The sequence below is a fragment of the Pyrus communis genome, chromosome 15 (assembly GCF_041283825.1).
Source record: "Pyrus communis isolate YQ-2024b chromosome 15, ASM4128382v1, whole genome shotgun sequence".
Classification (NCBI taxonomy): Eukaryota; Viridiplantae; Streptophyta; class Magnoliopsida; order Rosales; family Rosaceae; genus Pyrus; species Pyrus communis.
Genome location: NC_142579.1, coordinates 6174589 through 6197498, shown reverse-complemented (window position 1 = coordinate 6197498; position 22910 = coordinate 6174589). Strand labels below are relative to the sequence as shown.

General features: G+C 36.5%; 1 protein-coding gene and 1 long non-coding RNA gene across 10 annotated transcripts; one reads left to right on the top strand and one right to left on the bottom strand.

Moving 5' to 3' along the window:
* Positions 1 to 1232: 1232 nt before the first annotated feature.
* LOC148690436 (uncharacterized) lies at positions 1233 to 5357 on the top strand. Of its 9 annotated transcripts, none has more exons than XR_015956394.1 (5): positions 1233 to 1374; positions 1467 to 1854; positions 2050 to 2076; positions 2197 to 2275; positions 3181 to 5357. It is a non-coding gene; the product is annotated as an uncharacterized LOC148690436 (long non-coding RNA). The 9 variants fall into 9 exon arrangements; XR_015956396.1 differs by having other exon boundaries at positions 1467 to 2275; positions 3181 to 3265; positions 4243 to 4267; positions 4353 to 5357; XR_015956397.1 differs by having other exon boundaries at positions 1467 to 1483; positions 1661 to 2275.
* Positions 5358 to 7348: 1991 nt separating this feature from the next.
* Positions 7349 to 7681, bottom strand: RPS10 (ribosomal protein S10). The gene has a single exon (XM_088684912.1). The coding sequence runs from the start codon at positions 7679 to 7681 to the stop codon at positions 7349 to 7351; it is 333 nt and encodes a 110-aa protein (XP_088541038.1).
* Between the last annotated feature and the right edge of the window lie 15229 nt (positions 7682 to 22910).

Below are 22910 nucleotides of genomic sequence, written 5' to 3'. Positions count from 1 at the left end.
CTATTGTAGCAAATATATAGACGGTTCATAATGCTTTTATCAATACTGTTCATTTGTTTTTAAATAGTTTGATGACTAAACGACCTTAGTTTTAATTGATTTATTGCAGAGGTGATCTTTATATTGTGATTTATAAATATAAACAGTTCTGATTATAAACACGAAGTTCTATAAATTGACGACGAATAATTTTGAGTATGAGTTCATACTTATCTTTGAGTAGCCAAATATTATTCAAGAAAAAAAGCAATCAAAGGATGAATTTGGTCAATTATTTTTCAGATTTTGTTTCTCCAATGAAAAATGAAATTAGGTAATAAGAAGTAAATGTGGATGGTTATTTCAAGATACATTGCATAAGTAGCGCTTTGTAGTTTTCGAATGAATCGAACTAGTCTTCTCGTTATGATTCTGATTTATATTCATTTATTCAATAGATAATATATGATTCAGATTCATATTCATGGAAATTTTGATTAATTAGCATACAAATTAGTTTGATTTTTTTGTTGATAAGAAACGTTTTAATCCCCGTTTCATATGTAATTAATGTTATTGATATAGAAAGGTGTTGGAAATCATTTCAAGAAAACTAATAGCCAAATCTGCCAAACTGAAGTTTGGCATATATATCACTATTACATTTGTTCCAACCTAAGTTTATTTTCAATTATTTTGATATTTCATAGACGTAGTACGCAGACACATAGAACTACATATTAAAACTTTCATAAAATTATGAGTACCCAAACTACTGTGATTGTGAGATTAAAAGCAAGCCATGCTGCTAGAGCTTTTGGACTATCAACATCACAATACTAATTTTTTGTTGAAGAATAGAATCTTACATCGATCATAAGATTACAATTAATATATGAGAGTTTCCCTCTCTAATATCAAATTATCTATATACTAAAACCCAACAGAATGGCACTGTGAGAGCGCACTGTTCACCAACAGTGAAAGGGCGGAACTGCCCTTGGTTTTTGCTTTGGTCTCCGTACTGTTCATACTTTGCTATAGTAAGAAGTCTGTCTTGTCCTTGCTACATGCGCATCTCTCATTCCTCCGTCTCTGGTCTTTTTTTTTTTTTTTTTTTTTTTTGCCCTACCTTTTCAGTACATGCTTACCACGTGTTGATCATCGGCAGTGTTTCTGTTTAGAGGATTTTACCCTTGCTGCCCAGGCGTCAATCATCGTTGAAGGTGCCTATTCTCGACTCTTCTGCGTCATTCCGCTCTCTCTTAACTAAACCCAAAAGATTAGATCGCAGCTTCTCAAACTCTCTCTCTCTCGCACCGCCACCATCAGGCCTTAGCTGCAAGAAGGTTGGGTCTCGAAAGAGGTCGTTTTGTAAAATGCTCTCTACTTAAGGCAAGTAATTTGAAATTTTGGTCCTATTTTTTTTTTTTTATTCAAATGTTTAGTTGCAGAAATTTTAAATTAGTTTGTGTTCTTATGTGTAGGGTTTCAGGTGCTTGAGGTTCCTCTCTCTCTCTCTCACTTTTTTTTATTCAATTCATGATCAAATTTCATTTGTATGAATGTTGGATCTATTGCTTTCGACAAATTGTGCACTTTGTTTACTTCGATTAATTTTTTGTGGTTTGATTTGGTGAATTTTTGGGAAAATCCAAGTTCAATCCCGTTCTGTTTGCAGCATGCCAGCGATGATTTAAAACATTTGACGGTGGACAATCAATTGGAAACAGCTTCAAATGGGAAGTTTTCGCAAGGGACGCATGTAAGTGGAGTTATGCCAGATGCTGATGGAGAATGCTTTTTGGAATTCCATTAAGGGAAATTTTGGGTTTTATTGAAGAAATTTTAAACCCAGAAAGCTTGGGTTTCCTAGTGACTTCTCTGACATTTTTGGTTAGGGTTTAGTTCTTGGGTTCTCTTTTCATTGTTCAAATTTTTGTGATTTTAATTTTAAAAATCTGGGTTAAAGAAATTTTTCTGAGTTAATTCATGATATTGTATGAAGTATAGCTTATTCTATTCTCTTTCTATTGAGGTATGAATTTGCTTGGAAATGTTTATATGCAGGTGGACTATGCCATTTGAGAAACTATGGTATTCATATGTTTTGTAATTATTTTCATTTTATTTTGGATTGGTTCAAGTTCCAGTTTGCACGATTGTAAGATGTTTATCTAGTTCCAAGTATCTAATTGGTTTTGTACCAATATATAGTACTCAAACGCTCTCAACAAATACCTGCTTTCTCCCTCTCTCTCATGATAATTGAAGCGGAGTACCAGACCCAGAGAAGGTGAGAATCTAGACTTCCCAAACTTGGCCTCCCTTCTCGGCTGTGGAGTATCAACCGGTACACTTGAAATTCCCAAACTATGTTGAAATATTTGAGAAATGCAAAGTAAACAAAAGAGAAAAGGAATTTTAGAGAGAGAGTGATATAATAGTTGATCTGTAATTGTATGAATGAATTAACTATTCAATAGAGAGAGAGTTAACAATTTATACGGCTCTCATGGCACATACTTAACAGACTAACAAACACTAACAATCTCTAAACTGATCTGCTGAGCTGGACCATTAACCTCTGTTTATGTCCCAGCCACTCATCTTTCGGCTCTTATCACTATTTGCAAAATCTAGAGTTGCAGAAACCCCATTCTTAATGAATATTATTTTTTGTTGATTAATTGATGATTAATCTATTCCATTATTATTATTTTATTGCCAAATACTTTGAATATTCATTAGCAAAAGATATAGGGTTAACTATTTAATGAATACAATTTTGATGGTTGATTGCATTTCGTGAGTTATAAATATGGGGAATCCATTATTCAATACTAGCTGAATAATCGTAATGCTTTGGCCCCTTATCTTGAATTCTGTTCAAATTGATGAAGTCGCATGTTTCTTAAATGGAAACCTATGTTCTTTGAATTTGGCTTTTACAATTGAAGTCAAATTGACTCTGGCTTCAGCGACATTTGTAAATTCCGTATTCTGAAAATTACTTTACATACCGTGATCTGCATTTCTAACTGTTTACTGGTCTATACTTTAGAGATAGTGTACATCACTTTACTTTTTGTTGTGCATGTAACTGTGATCTTGAATATTTGATATTCTTTGAGATTTTCAGCATTCAGGTTTTGAAAATTCTGAACTTTATTCTTTTGTTTTTCTTCCTGTTTTATCAAGAATTGAGCCATGGTCCTTTAAACAACATTTGGGGCAAGCTGTTTTTATCCCTGCTGGATGCCCTTTTCAAGTCAGGAATCTTCAGGTAGTTTTATTTGTAGCTAAATTAATATTTTTGAAGTACCAACTCCGGATTATTTAATGAAAATGTGAATGGTTTAGATTGACTAGACAAGTAATTTATTTAAAGCATCTAATTGTACTTGCATCTGTATTAGTTTTATTTCTTGGTCGTTCAAGGACGTCACATAGCAAAAGTTAAGTCATCTAATACTACAGCGTACATATACTACAGAAAGAAGCTATCTTAATATTGGATGACTTAACATTCTCTGTTGTTTATTTTTGAGTTTTCAATAACCCTGTATCTTAAAAAATAGTTATTTTTGAGTTTTGTAGGCCGTCACTTTTATCAATTGTCAAATGTGACTCAAAAACTAATCCAAAAGCTTTAAAAAAATTTACTGTTTGATAATTTCCTTTCCGAAATTCTAATTATGTTTATACTTTTGCCAGTCATTACATTTTTTGTAAGTACTCCAAATTCACATTGTATGTCAATAAATTTTAAACGCTTTGTCTTATTTTATTTTCCATTATTTTGCAAGAAACCAAAGCCTTTCCATGCTCGAGAATTAACGTGTGCTTAAGAATTAATCTGTTTTGTTTGATCATTATGTTATAATACTATATGTGGTTGCAAATTTGAAAAATGTAGGGAGACAGATCAATTATGAACAAATTAGCATGGTTCGTCCTAATGCTATATAAGTTAGGTTGCTGATTTGTTTCCCCATTTCTTCATTGGTGATTTGTGTTTTCAGTGACTTTCCATTCGTGGGTAATAAGTTTTTGTCAAGAGTTAATGTGTTCAGTTCTTTTTCTTTTTTAATTTCTATTATGTGTGGTTCTGTGTCATGTGATTGGAGTGTCATGTGATTAGAGGTTCCAAAAGAGAAACATTACTTATTTTATTTGGTCAAAGTAGGGGGGAGGAAGTTCTGTTCAATTTTGGTTTTTCCAATGGCTTAGGTAGAAATTATGTCACTATTGATATTGCAGGTGGACATCTTGCAGAAATTACAAGGTATGCTACAATATATACTTCTTTGGTAGATTTGATTCAAATTGATAGATTTCGGTAAGAAAGAAACTTTTATCTTTTCTTTCAGTTAAGGACTCTTGGAACTTCAAATTTGTAAAAGATGTCAATATTAGAACAATGGCAATAGAACCGCCAATCCATATGATTGTAAACAGATTTCAACATATATCTAAATATTATTGCAGATCGTATGTATTTAGAACTTTTCACATGTTTTATATAGTTTTAAAACCTGCAGCATCGCGCGGGCACCTTTGCTAGTTTAATCTAAACATATCAAAGGTCCATTTAGAAATTTAAGCGAAACAAAGTCATTATGTCAAGAACAATACCTATTGTTTGGGTTGAAGTTGGGCATTGGGCCTGTTCGAAGCCCAATTCTTTGAAATTCACTTGGTTTGCATAGTGGGTATTTAATTTTAACACAGATGAACAGTAGGCATCCCAAATTTAAAAGTGCTTTTGATGTGGCATGATTGGGCGGCGAGATCACCCTCGTTCACAATGTAAAAGGAGATTTGTGGTAAGGTTTTATAGAGAAAAGCACTTTTTCAATGGCAAAAATGTAGATATAAGAGGATCAAAGCTCAAGTATCCAATTGAGAAACTCATCATTTGATAAAATCTCATCAACTACTTGAACAGAATTGAGAACTTACTTTGGAAGAAAGAGGCAGTTTCTATAAGAGGGTAGGGGAGAGATAGAAGAAAGGGCACTTAACACAACATACAAAAAGACTTCTAAAACTCTGCAACCTACTTTTCATACATTCGTTTTGTAGTTCAAATATTTCTTTGTATTTATAGCTCTACAACCTCCTTTGTAGTATTGATATCCTGCAATAAAGTTTTCTTCTCAAAATACACCTTGTACTCGTAAGAACATACCTGAATAACATCTGAACTTACCTGAATATGTTTAAACTTTGCCTGATTGTCTGTATTTATCATTTACTTTCAAGTTATTACCCTTTCATGCAATTTATTATCATTTTGGCTAACACCTTACAAGTATTTACCAGCTTTTACCTTCAACTTTTACTTATTCTATGTTTCGCTTTACTTTTTGTCTTTACCTTGCAAATTGGTTTGGATCATTTATGCTTAGTTTGTGGTTGTATTTTGACATTCAACGTAAGGAAAATATAAAGTAGATTAAACAAAAACAACGGCAAATTGTAGATATTAGAAGGTACCTGAGGGTCGAGGAGTGAGGTTCTGAGTTTGATGTTTTTGGAGAAATGGTGGGTTTATGGGGTGGCTCCGCCACTGCAATCGAAGAGTGCTGGGGAGGATTCAGGGCTTTTCTCCTCTTTGGAAACCAGATCAGAAGAAAGAATGAAAGGAAAATGAACTGGAAAAAGCAAGCAAGGGTATATGGGCTCAGACCCGTATGACCATGTGCAATGGTTGTTGGGTTACAACTCAAAATTTGAGCTTTAAACTCCAAGCCTTGAACTGTTAAAACCTATTTTTGATCTAAATTTTCCTCAGAAAATGAGCAAGGATAGTGGTGGCCCCCACAAATCTTTTGGGTACTCTTCTATTCTCTCTTTTCTTTATTTATTTATTTATTTTTAATTTTTTTTTTCTTTCTCCATTGTATAGAAGAAGGTTTTCGCCGATTTATGCAAGAAAATTGGATATATATTCTTCCTATTTGGTTGCATATTTGAAAGTTGGTTGGTGAATGTATTATGTACATACTATAGTGAAGTTCTTAATTTTTTTATGAATAGTCACTTTGCTGCTCACCGTTAGATTTCAAGCTCTCCATCATTTTTATGTCGTGTGGACAGCTGGTGAACCATTGAAGAAGGTAAAACGATTTTTCGCTCTTCACTAAAATACATCGACTAATGCTGCGAAATGACATTTTCCATCTTCTTAAGCAATTCACCCATGGAACTTTGCCATGGCTAAACCTTAAATCCACTCCAAACCACCTCCATCCATTCCTCCAAGCCATGGTTTGTTGAGCCTTGGCAGCATCGATGGCAATTCTAGCCCCAAGTTCACATGCATGACAATTACTATTCTAACTTAATCTACCCAATTCAATAATTAATAAGTAATTGAATTATACTATGAGGGCAATTACTATTCACAATTCGTGAAGAGTGGCAGAGAAGCTAAGACAGTTACTATTTACAATAGGTGGAAAGTTTAGTGACGATAATCTTTTTTTTTATTTTTTTTATTTTTATTTTTTTTAAATGGGGACAACGTGCTCCTTCCAAAGGCAAGGAAGACTCACATAGGTATTTCAGCCTCTCCTTGACCACAAGTCTGGCTTCCATACCAGCATTGGGTTTCGAACTCGAGACCTCCAGTTTTTAGTTTGAAGAAGGCCTCGCAATCCGTCATTTACCACTGGACCATCAGCTCTTTAGTGACAATAATCATTAGGAGGTGCGTAACCTTAAATTTGATTATGCAATACTCTACCGCAAATTTGATTATTATCTGGACGAAATTAAATTATTCTTCGAATATAAAGAGGTATATCAACACACTCCTCTATTTAATTAAGCTATGGAAGCCTACAATCTTTTTTCCCTGATTTTCCATTTAAATACGGGCACCTCTCCCAGACAGTAGCGTGAACCAGGTGCCAACACTTCTTCAGCAGCAAGTTATGAGCAGTTTGATAAGAAACATTCACGCAATCAAAATACGCACAACATAAAAATCCTATCCACTCGCATTAGCACGAGCGCGAAGAGGCTACTTAGAGAGAATGCAATTATTTGTAGATAGCAAATGTTCTGTGACACATCTAACCCAAACTCAAGCGCTGAATCATTATTGCATCGACCTCCAACCATATTTTAAGTAAACAAATCCTACTGCAATAAAAAGCGATTTTGAATCGTCATATCTTGTAAAAACAGATTAAAAACTTACAGAACTTGCTAGAGATCAACCTCAATGCCTATCTTCATCAGCATTTGAAGTGCTCCTCTTTTTCTCATCTCGTCTTCCTATTGAATTAAAAACAGAACCATCCAACAACGCCATGGAAGTTCAGGTTCAGCAAAGGGTCGATGCAAGGTTCTTACTTCAAAGCAACTTCTGGAGTTTTTCCTTGTCCAAACGGGTCTTGCAAGAAAACTGGAGTTCATATTGGGCTCCAAATATCCGCTGGCGTTTTAACCAAAAGAACTTCTTTTGCAATTCATGTGTTTCCGTGTTTATGACCAGGAACTGTTTCTTGACATTCATTTCAAACTGTTCTCTGGACTTTTTATCAACATGAGGTGATCGTAACACAGTGTATAAGACTCGTGATTCAGGCAATGCAATCTTCCGTGTGTAAGGTGGAAGCCCCCAGTTGATGTTCTCCGTTAATGGGCGACCAAATGATCGAATGGCTATGCATATCTTAGCGGCCATTACTTTCGCTAGTCTTTTCCTTTGGCAGAGTCCTTAAACAATTACCAAACAAATCTTAGTCATAGAAATCACGGTGATATATGGAAGCCAATGATTTAAAGAACAAAGGAAAACAATATCCAATCTGACAATTTTCATAAACGTTGGGATTTGAAATGAAAATAAACTCACAAATAGAGCATATTCATATCTTTACCAAATCACCCATGGAAACTTATGAAAACAAGGTAAAACCAAGAACTCATCTCAGGACACTGAACGCCAAAATATAAATCTTTATTAATAGTATTTAATTCAAGGTTGAAGTCAATATCACAAGTCCTATCTTCGACATATTTTCATACCTTGAGAGTTGCGTCATACATTATTGTCTATACAACTAAAGTATATTAAAAATTAAAATACTAAAAAAACACGAAATATTAAGACAATCATTCTATGGGAGAATGAAAGAATGAAAGAACAAATGACTGCAATATAATGATGGAAAGGGATCCTCTCCAGATCCCTTACCGGGCCATTGAAAGTTGATCCAACAACTAAAGTTATTATAACTTTTAAAGGGGTCCCTTGTTTGTAGCCGTTGGATAATGTCAATGGCCCGGATGAGTGGACTTGGTGGAAGGGATCCGGAGAGGATCCCTTTCCTATAATGATGAATTCTTCTCAATAAGACACATCAAATATTAATTCGTCTTCCACTATATTTTTTTTCCTTCTGGGCAGAGAAGACATTACTAGAAATTTGGTCTATGACAACACTGCATAGGCATCAAAAAAGCAAATAGGCATCGAATGATATCGCCGCTTCGTACTGCTGATGCTATTTATACGTGATATAACATCAGAGGTTATACATCCTAATGTGTATTCCATTTTCAAATCCCCCCGGGACACGATTTGCGGATGACTGCTGATGTCTTATGAAACAGAGTCCCCTATTCCCGCTATTCTGCTCATGCCCTAGAATTTTTACCATTTTCAATACTCAATCTCTCAGCTCCTTCCTCTTCAGTCTTACACCCCTGGCACGTCTTTAAATCCAATACCCAGAAAACCCAAATCCCGCCTCTCCCTCGACCCTGTATCCCTATCCCCTCACTCAAAACCCATATCAATTCTTGAATCCCGGCAACCCATACTGAAAGCCACAGTCACATAGCCATATGAAAAACCGTAAACTAATTCTATGGGTGAATGAAAGAGGTACAAATGAATGCAATATAATGATGCGTTGTTCTCAAGAAGTCATATATCGAACATTAATTCATCTTTCGCCATTATATTTTTTTTTGCATACAAGACATTTCAGTTTAGCAAACAACAATATCACCCAAACAGAAAAATCCTCAAACACCTTCCAATCATTCCCGGAAGCGCAGCAAGACTACAAATTTGATTCAGATCCACGGAACTACGAACGGCAGATTCAATTACTGATAACATTCAAATTTTTAGCCTCGACCCAGTTCAAGTTTTTTTATTTCAGATGGAAATTTTCAGAAATATATGAGATTTCAAGCTTTTTCACTGACCCAATTCAGATTTTGGATTCAATTCACTGACCCACAGACTTACAGAGTGAGCAATATTATTCAAAATCTGAGGCAGATTAAACAAAAACAAAGGCGGATATAGTAGAAGGTACCTGAGAGGGCTGAGGAGTGAGGTTTGGACTTTGAAGCTGTCGTGCAAATGAGTGCCAGAGAAGGTTTAGGTCTTTTCCGTTTTTCAAAACCAGAAAAAAGAATGAAACCAAAGAACAGGAAATGGAGAGAGTGAGCAAATATAAAATGGTCCAGGCCTGTAACCTAAGTGGGTTGGGCTTTCTCCTCATTTTTTACTATCAAAATCAATTAGAAACCCTACTCTTCGGAACCAGGTTCGAATCTAACTTGGCTTTTGAGTGAAGTTTGGTTGGTGGGAGGACGGTAGATGAGCTGTAAACTTAGACGACATCAAGTAATTGACTATGCGCCGGCTCTGGGTGCCTTGATCAATTGCACAAGATGTGGAGCTAGTTCATGTGATCGAGGTTTACACCAACTTCGGAGTTGCTGTAAAATATGTATAAAGGTGGAGTATTTATCCTTAAAATAATAATAAATAGGCTTTTTTTTTTCTTGTATTATAAAATCAAAATATTCATGCATGTAATTTAATCTTAAACTTATTTTTGTGCCTATTAGTTAGGGTGACAATTTCAAACATGCCGGGCAAGCCAAATCGAAAATAAGATGAAATAAATGAATTTAGGTTTGTCATAATCACATTCATATAATAAGCATGTCAAACTATTTAATATTGCTAGTAAACATTTCGTGTAGCGGGTCAATCAACTTAATATGAAAATAACACATTTTGATACGTAATTGTGTAACCCATTAATAACTGTGTGATTCATTTAACCCATGTAACACAAAATAACTCAATAAAATTGAAGGAGAAATTTCAAGCTTAACCTTTTATTTGATGTAGAGGATGTGTTATTCCTCCTACGCATTGCCTTTATTTATAGTAATAAGGGAAGGAAGAATCTTTCTCATCCAAGGAATACAAGTCTAATAGAGAAGAATAATTAGAATCAAATCTAATTTAGGATTTACACAATTATACATAAATACAAAGTTTATAACACTCTCCCTTGAGTATGTAAATACTCAAGTAGATTCGGTATCATGTAGAGTTGAGGAAGTCGACTTGTCGGCACTGATTTTGGGAACACGTTAGTCTCAAATAAGGTAGGAACTTGCATACGGAACTAAGTCTCACAAAAAACCAATTAATGGCTATGGCAAAAACCTGAGTAGGGACAAAATCCGTAGTCTAAGGAAAAATGCGTGAGAAATGCAAAATCAAATGAAACGTCTACGTGATGTCATCAGGGATATGATCAACCCAAGGTGGGTGCCTTGTCAAAACCTTATTAGATAACAAAAACACAAAGGGAAAAATGCTCCTTATTGTAGGGAAAATAGCACATTAAGATCAAGCAAGTGTACTTCAGGATACTCCCCTAAGTTTGACATAATTCCAAAGAGAACTAACAATGTTACATGATGTGATAGAAACTAGCACACAGATTAAACCCTATAATTTAAACAATTTTAGTATGAGCAAGTAGGGATCATTCTAGGCCGGTGATTAGGAGGGATGCTAATCAACACAAATTAAACTTAAAAATTGAAAACTAAACTAGACTTACACAAAATAAGAACTAAGGGGGATTTTGGACGAATTTTAACAAAAATAAAGTAAATTGCAGCAAACGAATGTCTTGTACGAGACATAGGTGAGAGGCTAGCTAGAGGATTCTTCTCCACACATGAAACATATGCATACAAATTGATTTCCAGTTATTATTTCTATAAACCATGAATGACAATGCCCCAAATTAATTGTGAATGTACTATTTAATTCTCAGACTTTCCTAAGTTCATTGAATTGGACTCAGCGACGCAACCAAACCATCCTTCTCAAGTTCCCTAACTATGAAAAGCATGATAGAGATACATCTCAAAAATCATTAAGTTATGAGAAAATCATAAGCATTGACGAAGCATTCATAACTATGAAAAGTATGATACTCCTGCCAAGAATTTACTTAACTCAATCATGACTAGTGACTTTTACTACTTAAATATAAGTTCATAATGATTAGGTGAAATTCCCTTATATTCTAGCATCAAATCCCTGCATGCAAACTAAGTATGCATCCTTAATAAACATACAAGAATAAGTTATATATAAAGCAGATAAGTAAATCACATTCATGTTTTACGAAACAATAACTGGATGTAATCAATTTCTATAAAACATATGATCATGGCTTTGAATTCACCTCTAGCTAAAAAGAAATTTCGTTATGCATGTTCATCATAACTAAGAAACAATCTAAAATAAACATTAAAACTAAACAAGGATAGAAAGAACTCTGAAAACTCCAATTGTTGAATGGCAGGTTGTGGCACAATCTTTCCTTTTTGGCTCTTGCAGGTTGCGGCACCAATTTGGAATAGAACATGCGGCACCAAGTTTTCTCTCCCTAATTGCTACATCAGAAATACATATATCTATAGGGTAGGGTTCGGCAGAAACCAAGGAGAAAAAAGATTAGGGTGTTTGAATGGATTATGACTCCTAGAATCAGATGGGAAGTATTTAGAATAAGATAAAGACTTCTTTTGCAACTGGAGATAATATGAGATAATGTTGAATAAGGTGGATAATGTTTTGATAAGATAAGATAAGTTTGGATAAGGTTGGATAAGATTATGTCTTTCCTTGTCTTCCAAGCTTCCAAATTTGATTCCTCTAGATTTTAGCACATATTTAGCACATGTTAAAAACCAAAAACGTCCAGCCCCACTGCTCCACGCGCATACTATCCAATACAAGTCCAAAACTGCTCTAAATTGCTTCATTTAGCCATTTATTGCCATCTTTACCAATTGGACCTACAATAATACGAAAATAACTTAAATTACGATAATAAATGGAAATTAAACTAAGTAAATGCAAAGAAATAAGATAACAAAGTCGCATAAATATGCTCTTATCATTACAACTCAAAAAGTTTACGCATACCTATTCCTTGAACAAGCTTCTGAAATGTCACATTCGATAGTGATTTGGTAAAGAGGTCGACCATATTATCTTGTGAATGAATTTGCATGACTTCAATCTTCTGATACTCTTGCCGTTGATGTGAGAAGAAGAACTTCAGGGCAATGTGTTTGGTGTTGTCTCATTTGATGTAACCCTTCTTGAGCTATTTGATTCATGCTGTGTTGTTTTCATAGATAGTCATCGAGGTGTCAACAACGGGTCAAAGATCGCATAAGCTTCGAATATGGCCCACAACTGCTCTCAACCAAAAACATTCCCAAGTTGGTTCGTGTAAGGCGAGAATATTAGCATGGTTAAACCAAGTGGCAACTAAGGTATGTTTAGTTGACCTCTAAGAGATTGTGGTGCCTTTAACAGTAAAGACATAAACCCATTTGAGAACGCGCGTTGTGCGAATCAAATAAGTATCTTGCATTAGCATAACCAACAAGGCGAAAATCGATTCGAGATAAGGAGGTGCGACATCACTCGAGGATCTGTAGGGATAAAACAAACCCAGATTCATAGTACCCTTAAGTAACAGAAAATGTCTTTAACACCAGTCTATTGTATGCGTGTTGGTGCATTACTGTATCTTGCCAAAATATTAATAGTGAAGGAGATGTCGGGTCTAATGCATTGGGTTAAGTACAATAAAGCACCTATCGCACTTAGATAAGGAACTTCAAGCTCCAAAATCTCTTCATCATCCTCATTCAGATGGAAGAGATCTCGTTTTGCATCTAACGATGGAATGACCATAAAAGTACTTGAAGGCTTTGCTTTATCTTCGCTAAAGCGGTGTAATACCTTTTGGGTATAGTTCGATTGATGTATTAAAATTCCATCTGAATGATGCTCTATCTCAAGACCGACATAGTATCGAGTCTTTCTTAGATCTTTCATCTCAAATTCCGACTTAAGGTGTGCAGCAGTTTTCTTCAGGAGTTCCGATAAGGTTCATGTCGTTGACATAAACTGCAACAATTGCAAAACAGGAATGTGACTTCTTAATGAACACACAAGGGCATAGTTCGTTGTTCACATATCCCTGACTGGTCAAATACTCACTTAGACGGTTATACCACATTTTTCCAGATTGCTTCAATCTGTAGAGTGAACGCCTTAGCTGAATTGAGAGCGTGTTTCGGGGTTTGCAAATATTTGATCCAGCCAATGTAAGTTCTTTGGGAACTTTCATATAGATTTTTGTATCAAGATCCTCATAGAGATACGCAGTTACTACGTCCATCAGCTGCATGCTCAGTTTTTCAGAAACTACCAAATTGATAAGGTAGCGAAAAGTAATCACATCCATAACGGGTGAATAAGTTTCGTCATGGTCAATCCTAAGGCGTTGTGAAAAGCCTTGCCCAACAAGATGAGCTTTGTAACACACAATTTCGTTATTCTCTTTACGCTTCCGAACGAAAACCCATTTGTAGCCAACGGGCTTTACATGTGGAAGAGTAGAAGCTACAAGTCCAAACATCTTACAATTGGACTCACGATAGGCTCAACAGGAGCCTGTGCTGTTGGTTTTCTTTTCCAGGGGTGTGAATCCTTTGAACCAAGTGGTTTGCCACACTTTTGTGTAGGGCAGAGGATTGGCTAGTTGCTAATATATGTGGATCGGCTAAATGGTGTCCCGGGCTTCCAAAAAAGAAGTCTGTCGTACATTTGGTACATTCATCTTTGTAGGCACATTTGCAGCTGGAATATGTGATCTTGTCACTCACGGCAGATCAGTGAAAGCATTTGGCATGCTCTAAGCTATGCTCTGAAGATCTAATATGCACTGCACTTCAGTTTCAGATTGAGTGGTGCAGGGATCTAAATAAGACAAAGTGGGATTCATCCATGATAATTCGCATCGTTCTTTAGGAACGTTGACGTTCTTATCTCCCCCTAACGACGGGAAGACTGTCTCATAGAAGTGACAATCCGCAAAATGAGCGATCAACAGATCGCCTGTCAAAGGTTCTAAGCAACGAATGATTGAAGGAGAATCATATCTGACATAGTTTCTCATCTTTCATTAAGGCTTCATTTTTGTACGTAAAGGTGGTGAAATCAGCACGTAGATAGCATAACCAAAAATACATAGATGCGATATGTTGGGTTCATATTCGGTAACCAACTGAAGGGCGTTATATGGTTGGTTCGCAATAAGTCTCAAGCGGACTAACATGCCTGCGTACAATATTGCATGGCCTTAAGCAGCGATCGGGAGCTTGGTAAGTATAACCAACGATCAAGCAATCATTTATAACGCTTAATGAATGCCTCTGCTAGGCCGTTCTAGGTGTGAACATGAGGTACTGGATGTTCAACTTCAACCTCAACCGATATGCAATAGTCATCAAAAGTTTTAGATGTGAATTCTCCAACATTATCCAATCAAATAAATTTGATTGGATAATCAAGGTGGTGACCCCTGAGCTTGGTAACCTAAGCCAATAGTTTGTAGAATGCAGTGTTCCTTGTGGACAACAAGCACATGTGTGACCAACGTATGGAAGCGTCAACCAAAACCATAAAATATCTACATGGTCCGCATGGAGGGTGAACGGTCCACAAATCTCCCTGTAAAGCGCTGACACGAAAATTTTATTTCAGAAACAAATTTCAGTGATAGGCCAAAATTAAACTCTTGTTTAACTAACTACTATTAATTAGAATTCTTTATTTAACTTTCTGAAACACTCACAAAATCTATAAACAGAATTTACTTACAAAAAACATAAGATTAAATTTTCAAATAATTCACCAAAATTTCAATTCTTCAATCAAATTCCCAACAAAAGATTAATCTTAATTATTTAAGGTTGCATCTAACCCCTGTTAGATTGCCTACATACCCTCGATGCGGGATCAAGCCTTTCGTAGTTCACCATTCATTCTTTTATCCATTTCCGAAAATAATCTAGAAATGGAAATATTCAATATTTACTTTCACAATTGAATCACCTCAAATGGGTACCAATTACAGATTTAAAATATCAAAATCTGCATGAAAAGGCGGCGTCAGCTCATTGGCCACACGGCGTCGCAAGTGACGGTTTTCGACGAACGGAAACCTAATTTTTCGATTAACTCTAAAATGTACCAAATTTTACAGCAAAGTAGAGTTCAATGAGAGGAACAACTTTCATACCTAGGCTGAAGTCCAATTCATCCGGGAAACACTTGAAATCAGCCTTGGACCACCAGAAACCCTAGAAATAGGTGTTCTTGATTCGACCTCAAAACAAACTCCGACGCTCCAAACATTGCCTGGGCTTTGTTCCAGACATTGAGAGAAGACTATTGGTGGTGGTGACAGACGAAGTTAGCTTTAGATTTTGGTGAATCGAAGCCAAACCCGTTGCACCCCCTAGTACAATTTCTCTTGAAATCCGCCCAAATTCATAAATTTTTCGGGTGAAAATGGGAAAGAGAACAATTGGGTTCGAAGTAAGGATCATTTTGGTACCAGTCCTGTCATCAACAGTGGCCGGAATAGGAAAATCCGGCCTGGTCAGGTTGGTGGGTCATAGGGGATCCGGTTATATCTTCCCCTTCTCCCTTGTGTCCCCTCATTTTCTCCTTACACGATTGGTCCCCTTTCCCCCTTCTTCCCTCTCGCATTACTCCTTTTCCTCTCTCTCACGTTGCCATCTGGTAGCTTCCAGACTTTTTTTATTTTTTTATTTTTAAAAGCCTCTAATTTCTTCGTTCTAACTCCGATTCATAAATGGTTTTCGCCCACGCTTTCGTAGGGTCAAGCTCTATCCAATTATATCAAGAAATACGATAAAATATATGAGGATAAAAAACATCCTCATAAAATTACATTTAGGGTATTTTCGTCTTTTCCATTTATAGATAAATTTTTCGATGTAAATTATAATAAATCTGGAAACAAAATTCTAAAATTTCTCTAATCAAATTTTCATAACCATAGATCTATTTATTCTCGATTTACTCCATATATTCATATATTTTAAAATTTCAGGGTATTACAGTCCCATTGAATCCTTTGTAGAAAAATAGGAGGATTTAAACGAATCTTGTCATAAGAAGGTTTAATAATAAGTTTTCCCATATAGCAGGTTTGACATGCGATTCCTTGAATCGAACCTCAACTTTGAGTTAGTGGATGCCCATGTGATGATTTGAGGATACGGTGCATCACTGTTCATCCAAGGTCTCCCAAACGATCAAGCCAAAGTGTAATTTCGTGCCCGGTCCCAGAGGCAGGGCCGGCCGCATAGTGGTTCTCTATAGGGCGTATGGTCATAATATACAGATCACTCGGGATACACTCCATCTTCTCTAGAATACGATTGTGGCCATATTCGTAGGAAGTGATGCACATAAATTCAACTCCATTTTCTACATAGGTTTCAGCGTGGTAATTATTATCTAATTATGGTCTCGAATATCTTTAATGCTCAACAACGTTCTTCCGGAACGTGAAGAATAAAATGCCTCTTGAATGGTCAAAATATTGCCATTGGACAACATTGTATGAGTCGTTCTGTATCCTTCGATCAGGTTAGATAGATCTGAGAAGGTTGTCAGAGATGCATTCTTAGGTACAAAGTTAGTGAAATAGATGCGTTCAGGCAAAACAGTGTGTGTGGTTGCACTATATACCAAATAACTAACTTTCCCACTAGTCATACCTAGAATAAAATTAATTGAACCGATCACATGCATAAAAGTTCGAAAACTTAAATCCATTCAATTAAATTTTTTAGAGAAAAGTTTATGAACTTCAGGTTCATAATATCTGTAAACAAACACACACACACACACACACACACACATACACACACACACACACATATATATATATATATGTGTGTGTATATATATATATACAGAAATATGCAACAAATATATGCAAGTAGGTCTTCGGGGCTTATGATTATAATTGAATTACTTATTTGGACTTCGGGTCAAAATTATAGGTTGGATGAAAAAATATATATATATATATGTATGTATATGTATAAACCCATAAGGCTTAAAAATAGGCAATAAAATTTGGTGGCCCAGGCCCAAATCTAGGATGAAAGAAGCACGAGCCTAGCTGCAGGCAGGCCTAGCGTCACACGAAATGGGGCTGCAGACGCAAGCTGAATGATAGAAGGCCCATACGCACAAATCAACAAGAGCCTATACAAGGGGTTGATCCGGTGCGGCGAGGGGTAGGGGAAATAAAGGCCCTATATGAGGGTGGGATCCAATGTAACGTGGGCAGGGGGACACCACACCCACATAGGCTGATGTCGCAAGTGGCCCAAAGGGAGCTAGCTGTTGTGGGCTACAACATACAAACCCAACAAAAACCAAACTTGGTTTTAGTTTATGCTGAGAAGAACCAAAGCCCAAGTGGGCTTGGTCTTGAACTAGAAACACCTAACTGTATCTTGGGTGCGCTCGCTGGGGAAGAAAACCGGACTCGTCGCTTTTGGCGGCAGAGTTGAGGTTAGGAAAAACTCGGGTTGACGGTTCATCGTAGAACCTATTGTTAGGTAACGAAGAGTGAAATCTCGACGTCAATAATCCAAGAAACCTTCGGGTTCGAGTTAGGGTTTTCGAACCCCCATGAGATTATGAGGAATCTCGGCCACGATTATGACAATGACGACTTCATGTCATCGAGAATTGCAGCTGTGGTGGTTGAGCATGGCTACAGCCATGCTTTCGTCAAAAGAACAGTGACGACACTGATGATGGCGTCAGGTTTGGGGTTGGACGATGTTGAAAATGACGTCGTGGGTTTTGGGTTCCAAGGCGTGAAGCTGCTGCATCGTGGGTTAGCTCGGCTCCAGCGGCTCAGGCTGCTAACCTGGCATGTTGGGTTTGGTGGCTTGGCAGCTTGACGGTCGCGGCTCACTCAAGGGGAGAGGTTTTCAACGAAACCTTATTCTATATTTTTTTCTTTCAAAAATTCAATTATGCATATATAATTCAATACTGATCTATATAATTTCATGCAATATCCAAGATATAATTTTAATGCATAGACAAATATTTATTGCAATTCATGACAATATTAATTCACATAATTCAACAATTGTGGATATGATGTATACACAATTTATGTAGAATCTAAAATTCGAAAAACATAAAGTTGGGTCATGCATTATGGTGAATGTTCATGCTATCAGGCTGCAAAAATATCAAGATAAAAACCGTTGTTTTGAAAGAACCCGATTGCGTGATGATATTGATGAATTGGTTTGATGCAGAAAACTTCCACATCAGATTCCTAAGCGTAATGGTAGGAGCGTGCTGATAATGTGTCGTGGCCTATATTTAACTGACAAGGGAGAGAATGGAGAAAGATGTGTTTGTAGTATTGTGTAGAGGATGTGTTATCCCCCCTACTCAGTGCCTTTATTTATAGTAATAAGGGAGGGAAGAATCCTTCTCCTCCAAGGAATACAAGTCCTAATATGGAAGAATATATAGAATCAAATCTAATCTAGGATTTACACAATTATACTTAAATACAAAGTTTATAAAAATTAACACTTTGTTAAAGAAAAAAAACAATTAACATACTGATGCTATCGTTTGCAAAAAAAATCACTCAATATGATCTAAAATTTTGGAATTTTTTTGCTCAAATGACGGTTAAAATAGTAAGGGAAATCCAATCTCTATTTAGCTTTTCACACACCCTCTTAAATTTTAACCATAGAATTTGATAAATCAAACAAAATTAATGAAAATGGTGTAAGAAGCTAAAAAAGCCACTCACCAATTTTGAAAAAGTTAAAATTCAATAAGTAGAATAAAATTTCTTCATCGTAGACAGTATCAGGCTGCAATATTGTTCTTCAGCATCAGTTATTCATATGACAAAAACTAGAGGGCCACTTAAAAATTGGAGGAGAGAAATCAATGAAACTAATCATGCATTTTCTGCTTGCAGCTTTCTTGATCTTGAGGAATTTTCTGGTATATAATAAATGTGAGTATATACTAGAAAATTTTGCAATCATATTTAGAATAGGAATGTGATTGTGTAAATAGGCCTACAATGGGGTGAATTAAACCCACCTCACAATTAAATCACTCTTTCTTCTCTCTCAATACCGCCAACCCTTCTCTCTCTAAACCCTTAAATCGTTTAATCAAATAGGCCTACAACACGTTATCATCACGCTTTTGCTAGAAGCTGAGGAATTGACAGATCATAGGAAGAGGCTATCTTCCACAAAATTCAAAGGCTTATATTTTTTTTTCTGCTAATCAGGTACGTTTAAAATAAAAGAAGATATTTGAAACGTCCACGAAGCATGAAAACATTCCCCATGATGCATGATCCACTCTATGTTTATGTTTTTATATATATTGTATATATTCATATATTTATCTATATATATATATATATATATTTGTTTCATGCATTACGCAATTATATTTGCTATGTGGAATTTGTGAGTCAATGTATATAAAATAAATTAGAAGCAAATTAGGTTTTTATTTTTTTTTATTTTTTATTTTTTTTAACCCTAGGTTCGAAAAAAAATTTGTATTTTTTGGCATCACCGTGGCAGCACCACGACACCACCGTGGGATGGCGTTGACACCCCACCTCGAGCCCCTTCTTTTGCTCACGGCACCCATCCCTATTTTTTGGGCTATGGTATTTTCCACCGAATAATATTATTTTAATATTATTTTGCTTCTACAATCGACCCCATATCGCCTGATTTATTGAATTAATTAAAAGTGACATGCAATCCATTAATATGATAATGAATTCAAAATTACTGACCTGAAGATCACTTTTGGACATTAACAATTCAAAATTTTGTTTTTATACTTTGAACCATTGACATACTTTCGTAGTAATGAAACTCTCACACTTGAGTTCCTGAAAAACCTCAAACCCATTATATTTAAACTAGTATATTGCATTATGTGTTTCTTATAGGAACCTCTCATTATGAACTAATTGTTCATAAAACTAAATTGAACCGGTAGTTTCAAATTTAGTGCCTTTGAAACTCGAAGTTTTCATTCAAAACATACCACATGAAACCTATAGTTTTCATGCATAAATTAAACCAATACATGTCTGTAGAACCTGTTTGTTCTACGATATATGTCTATAGATTACCATATGACTACTCACGTTTTTTCCCTTCGTTTGAGGGACATGTCGAACTTGAACAAGCTCGATTTCTTCGCTCAAGAAGTCTTTGGAAGAAACTATCTGAAGTAGGTTCAAGACGTGAAGCTCCATCTAACTCCAAAGGGTATTAGAGCCACCATCGAGGCACCCGTCGCTGACAAACCTATTGACAAAGCTTAGATGGCTAATGGAATGATCTTCATTCAAAGACATATCCATGGTGCATTGCAGACTAAGTACCTCGCTGAGGAGGACCCACACACCTTTTGGTTTGCTCTAGTCAACTGTTTCGATCACTAGAAAGACAAATACTTGCCTGAAGCAAGACACGACTGGCAGCATCTTCGCTTCCAAGACTTTAAGTCTCTAAATGAATACAACTCCGCAGTTTGTAGAATCCGTTCACTGTTGAAATTCTACAAAGTGGAACTAACCAAATCAAATCTCCTGGTGAAGACCTATTCGACCTTCATTACCACCAATATTGTCCTGCAGCAACAATATAGGGCACATAAATTCACCAAGTTTTCAGATTTGATATCTGTTTTACTTCTCGCTGAAAAGAAAAACCAGCTTTTGATGAATAATCATTAAGCTCGATCCACTAGCTTGAACGATGTGCCTAAAGTGCATGCAACCAATTTTAGCAGACATAAATGACGAAAGAACCGTTGTGGCCATGTCAATGGGGGACAAGTCCCACCACGGGCCCAAGTTTAACAGAGTGCTACACCTAAGTGAGGAAATGTGACCCAACAACGTTTACCACTTGCTCCCTAAGGCCCCAAACTTCAAGAACAAGGGCAAAGCTCCCATTCAGCCAGCTTCTACTGAACTAGACATGTGCTATCAATGTGGATTAAGGGATCATTGGTCATGCGTATGCCAAGCTTCCCTTGAGGCTATTGCCAAATATCATTCCTATCGTGAGTCTAACTTTGCAACGTGGATCATTCGGAAGATGCAACTACATCAATAAAAATATCAGATTTTCAGGAGGCGTTAGCTCCTATGGATGAAAAAAATTAGACATGGTTTTAGGGTGTCTACCCCTAGTGACCGAACCCACTAGGAATGGCCAGCCCTACCCCTTCTATTTTTCTAGGTTTATGGTTTAATTTTGAACAATTTTTCTAAGTATTTGGAATAATTTGTTTGGTTTTGGTTTGTTTTGGATTATGGATTGTTATTTGAATGGATATTATTTTCTCAAGTTGCTTAATTGAATGAATGGACTTATATTTATGCATGTGACCAATTCAATCAATTTATTTCTAGGTATGTCTAGTGGGGAAGTTAGTTGTCTGGCAGATAGTGCAACCACGCACACCATCTTGCCTGAACGACACTATTTTACTAACTTAATACCCAAGAAAACTCATTTGACAACTCTCTCAGGCCCATCCAACCTGATTGAAGGATACGGAAAGGCACGTATCATGTTGTCCAATGGTACTATCTTAACATTAAGGAGGCACTATATTCTCCACGTTCCGGAAGAATGTTGCTGAGTTTTAGAGATATTCGAGATAATCAATATCATATTGAAACCACTAAAGATAATGGTTCTGAATTTCTTTGTATCACTTCGTATGAATATGGCCAAAAGCGTATTCACGAGAAGTTGGAACATCTGTCGAGTGGGTTGTACATCACAACCATTCGCGGCATAAAAGCCCATAGTGTGGCCGACCCTATGCCTGAGTTCCAGGACACTTTGTTGCTTTGGCATGATCGTTTGGGATATCTTGGACATGACATGATGCGTCGTATCCTCAAATCTTCACACGGGCATAAGTTATATCCCTATGTTGGAATCCCGCCATGCAAAGCGTGTTCTTTAGGGAAGTTGACTACTCAACCCTCACCCCCCCTTCAATTTCTTTAGAGGATTTAAGGTGACATTTATGGACCTATCTAACCAACCTACGGACCATTTAGATACTTTATGGTGTTGGTTGATGCATCGACATAATGGTCACATGTCTGCCTATTGTCCACACGCAACGTTGCGTTTGCTAAACTCTTAGCTCAAATTATTAAGTTAAGGGCTCACCACCTTGATTATCTAATTAAGTCAATTTGACTGGACAACGTTGGAGAGTTTACGTCATAAACTTTTAACGATTATTGCATGTCAGTAGGGATTGATGTGGAACATCCTGTACCCCATGTTCACACCCAAAACGACCTGGCAGAAGCTTTCATAAAGCGCGTTTAATTGATAGCTCAGACTTTGGTTACGAGAACCAAACTGCTGGTATCTGCCTAAGACTATGCAATATTGCACGAAGTTATGTTGGTCTGCTTGAGGCCCATCGCTACCCAACCACATTCACTGTTACAGTTGGTCACTGGATACGAGTCTGACGTCTCTCATTTACGGGTGTTTGAGTGCGCCATTTATGTACCAATAGCGCTGCCACTACGTACCAAAATGGGTCCTCATTGAAAAATGGGAATCTATGTCGGCTATGA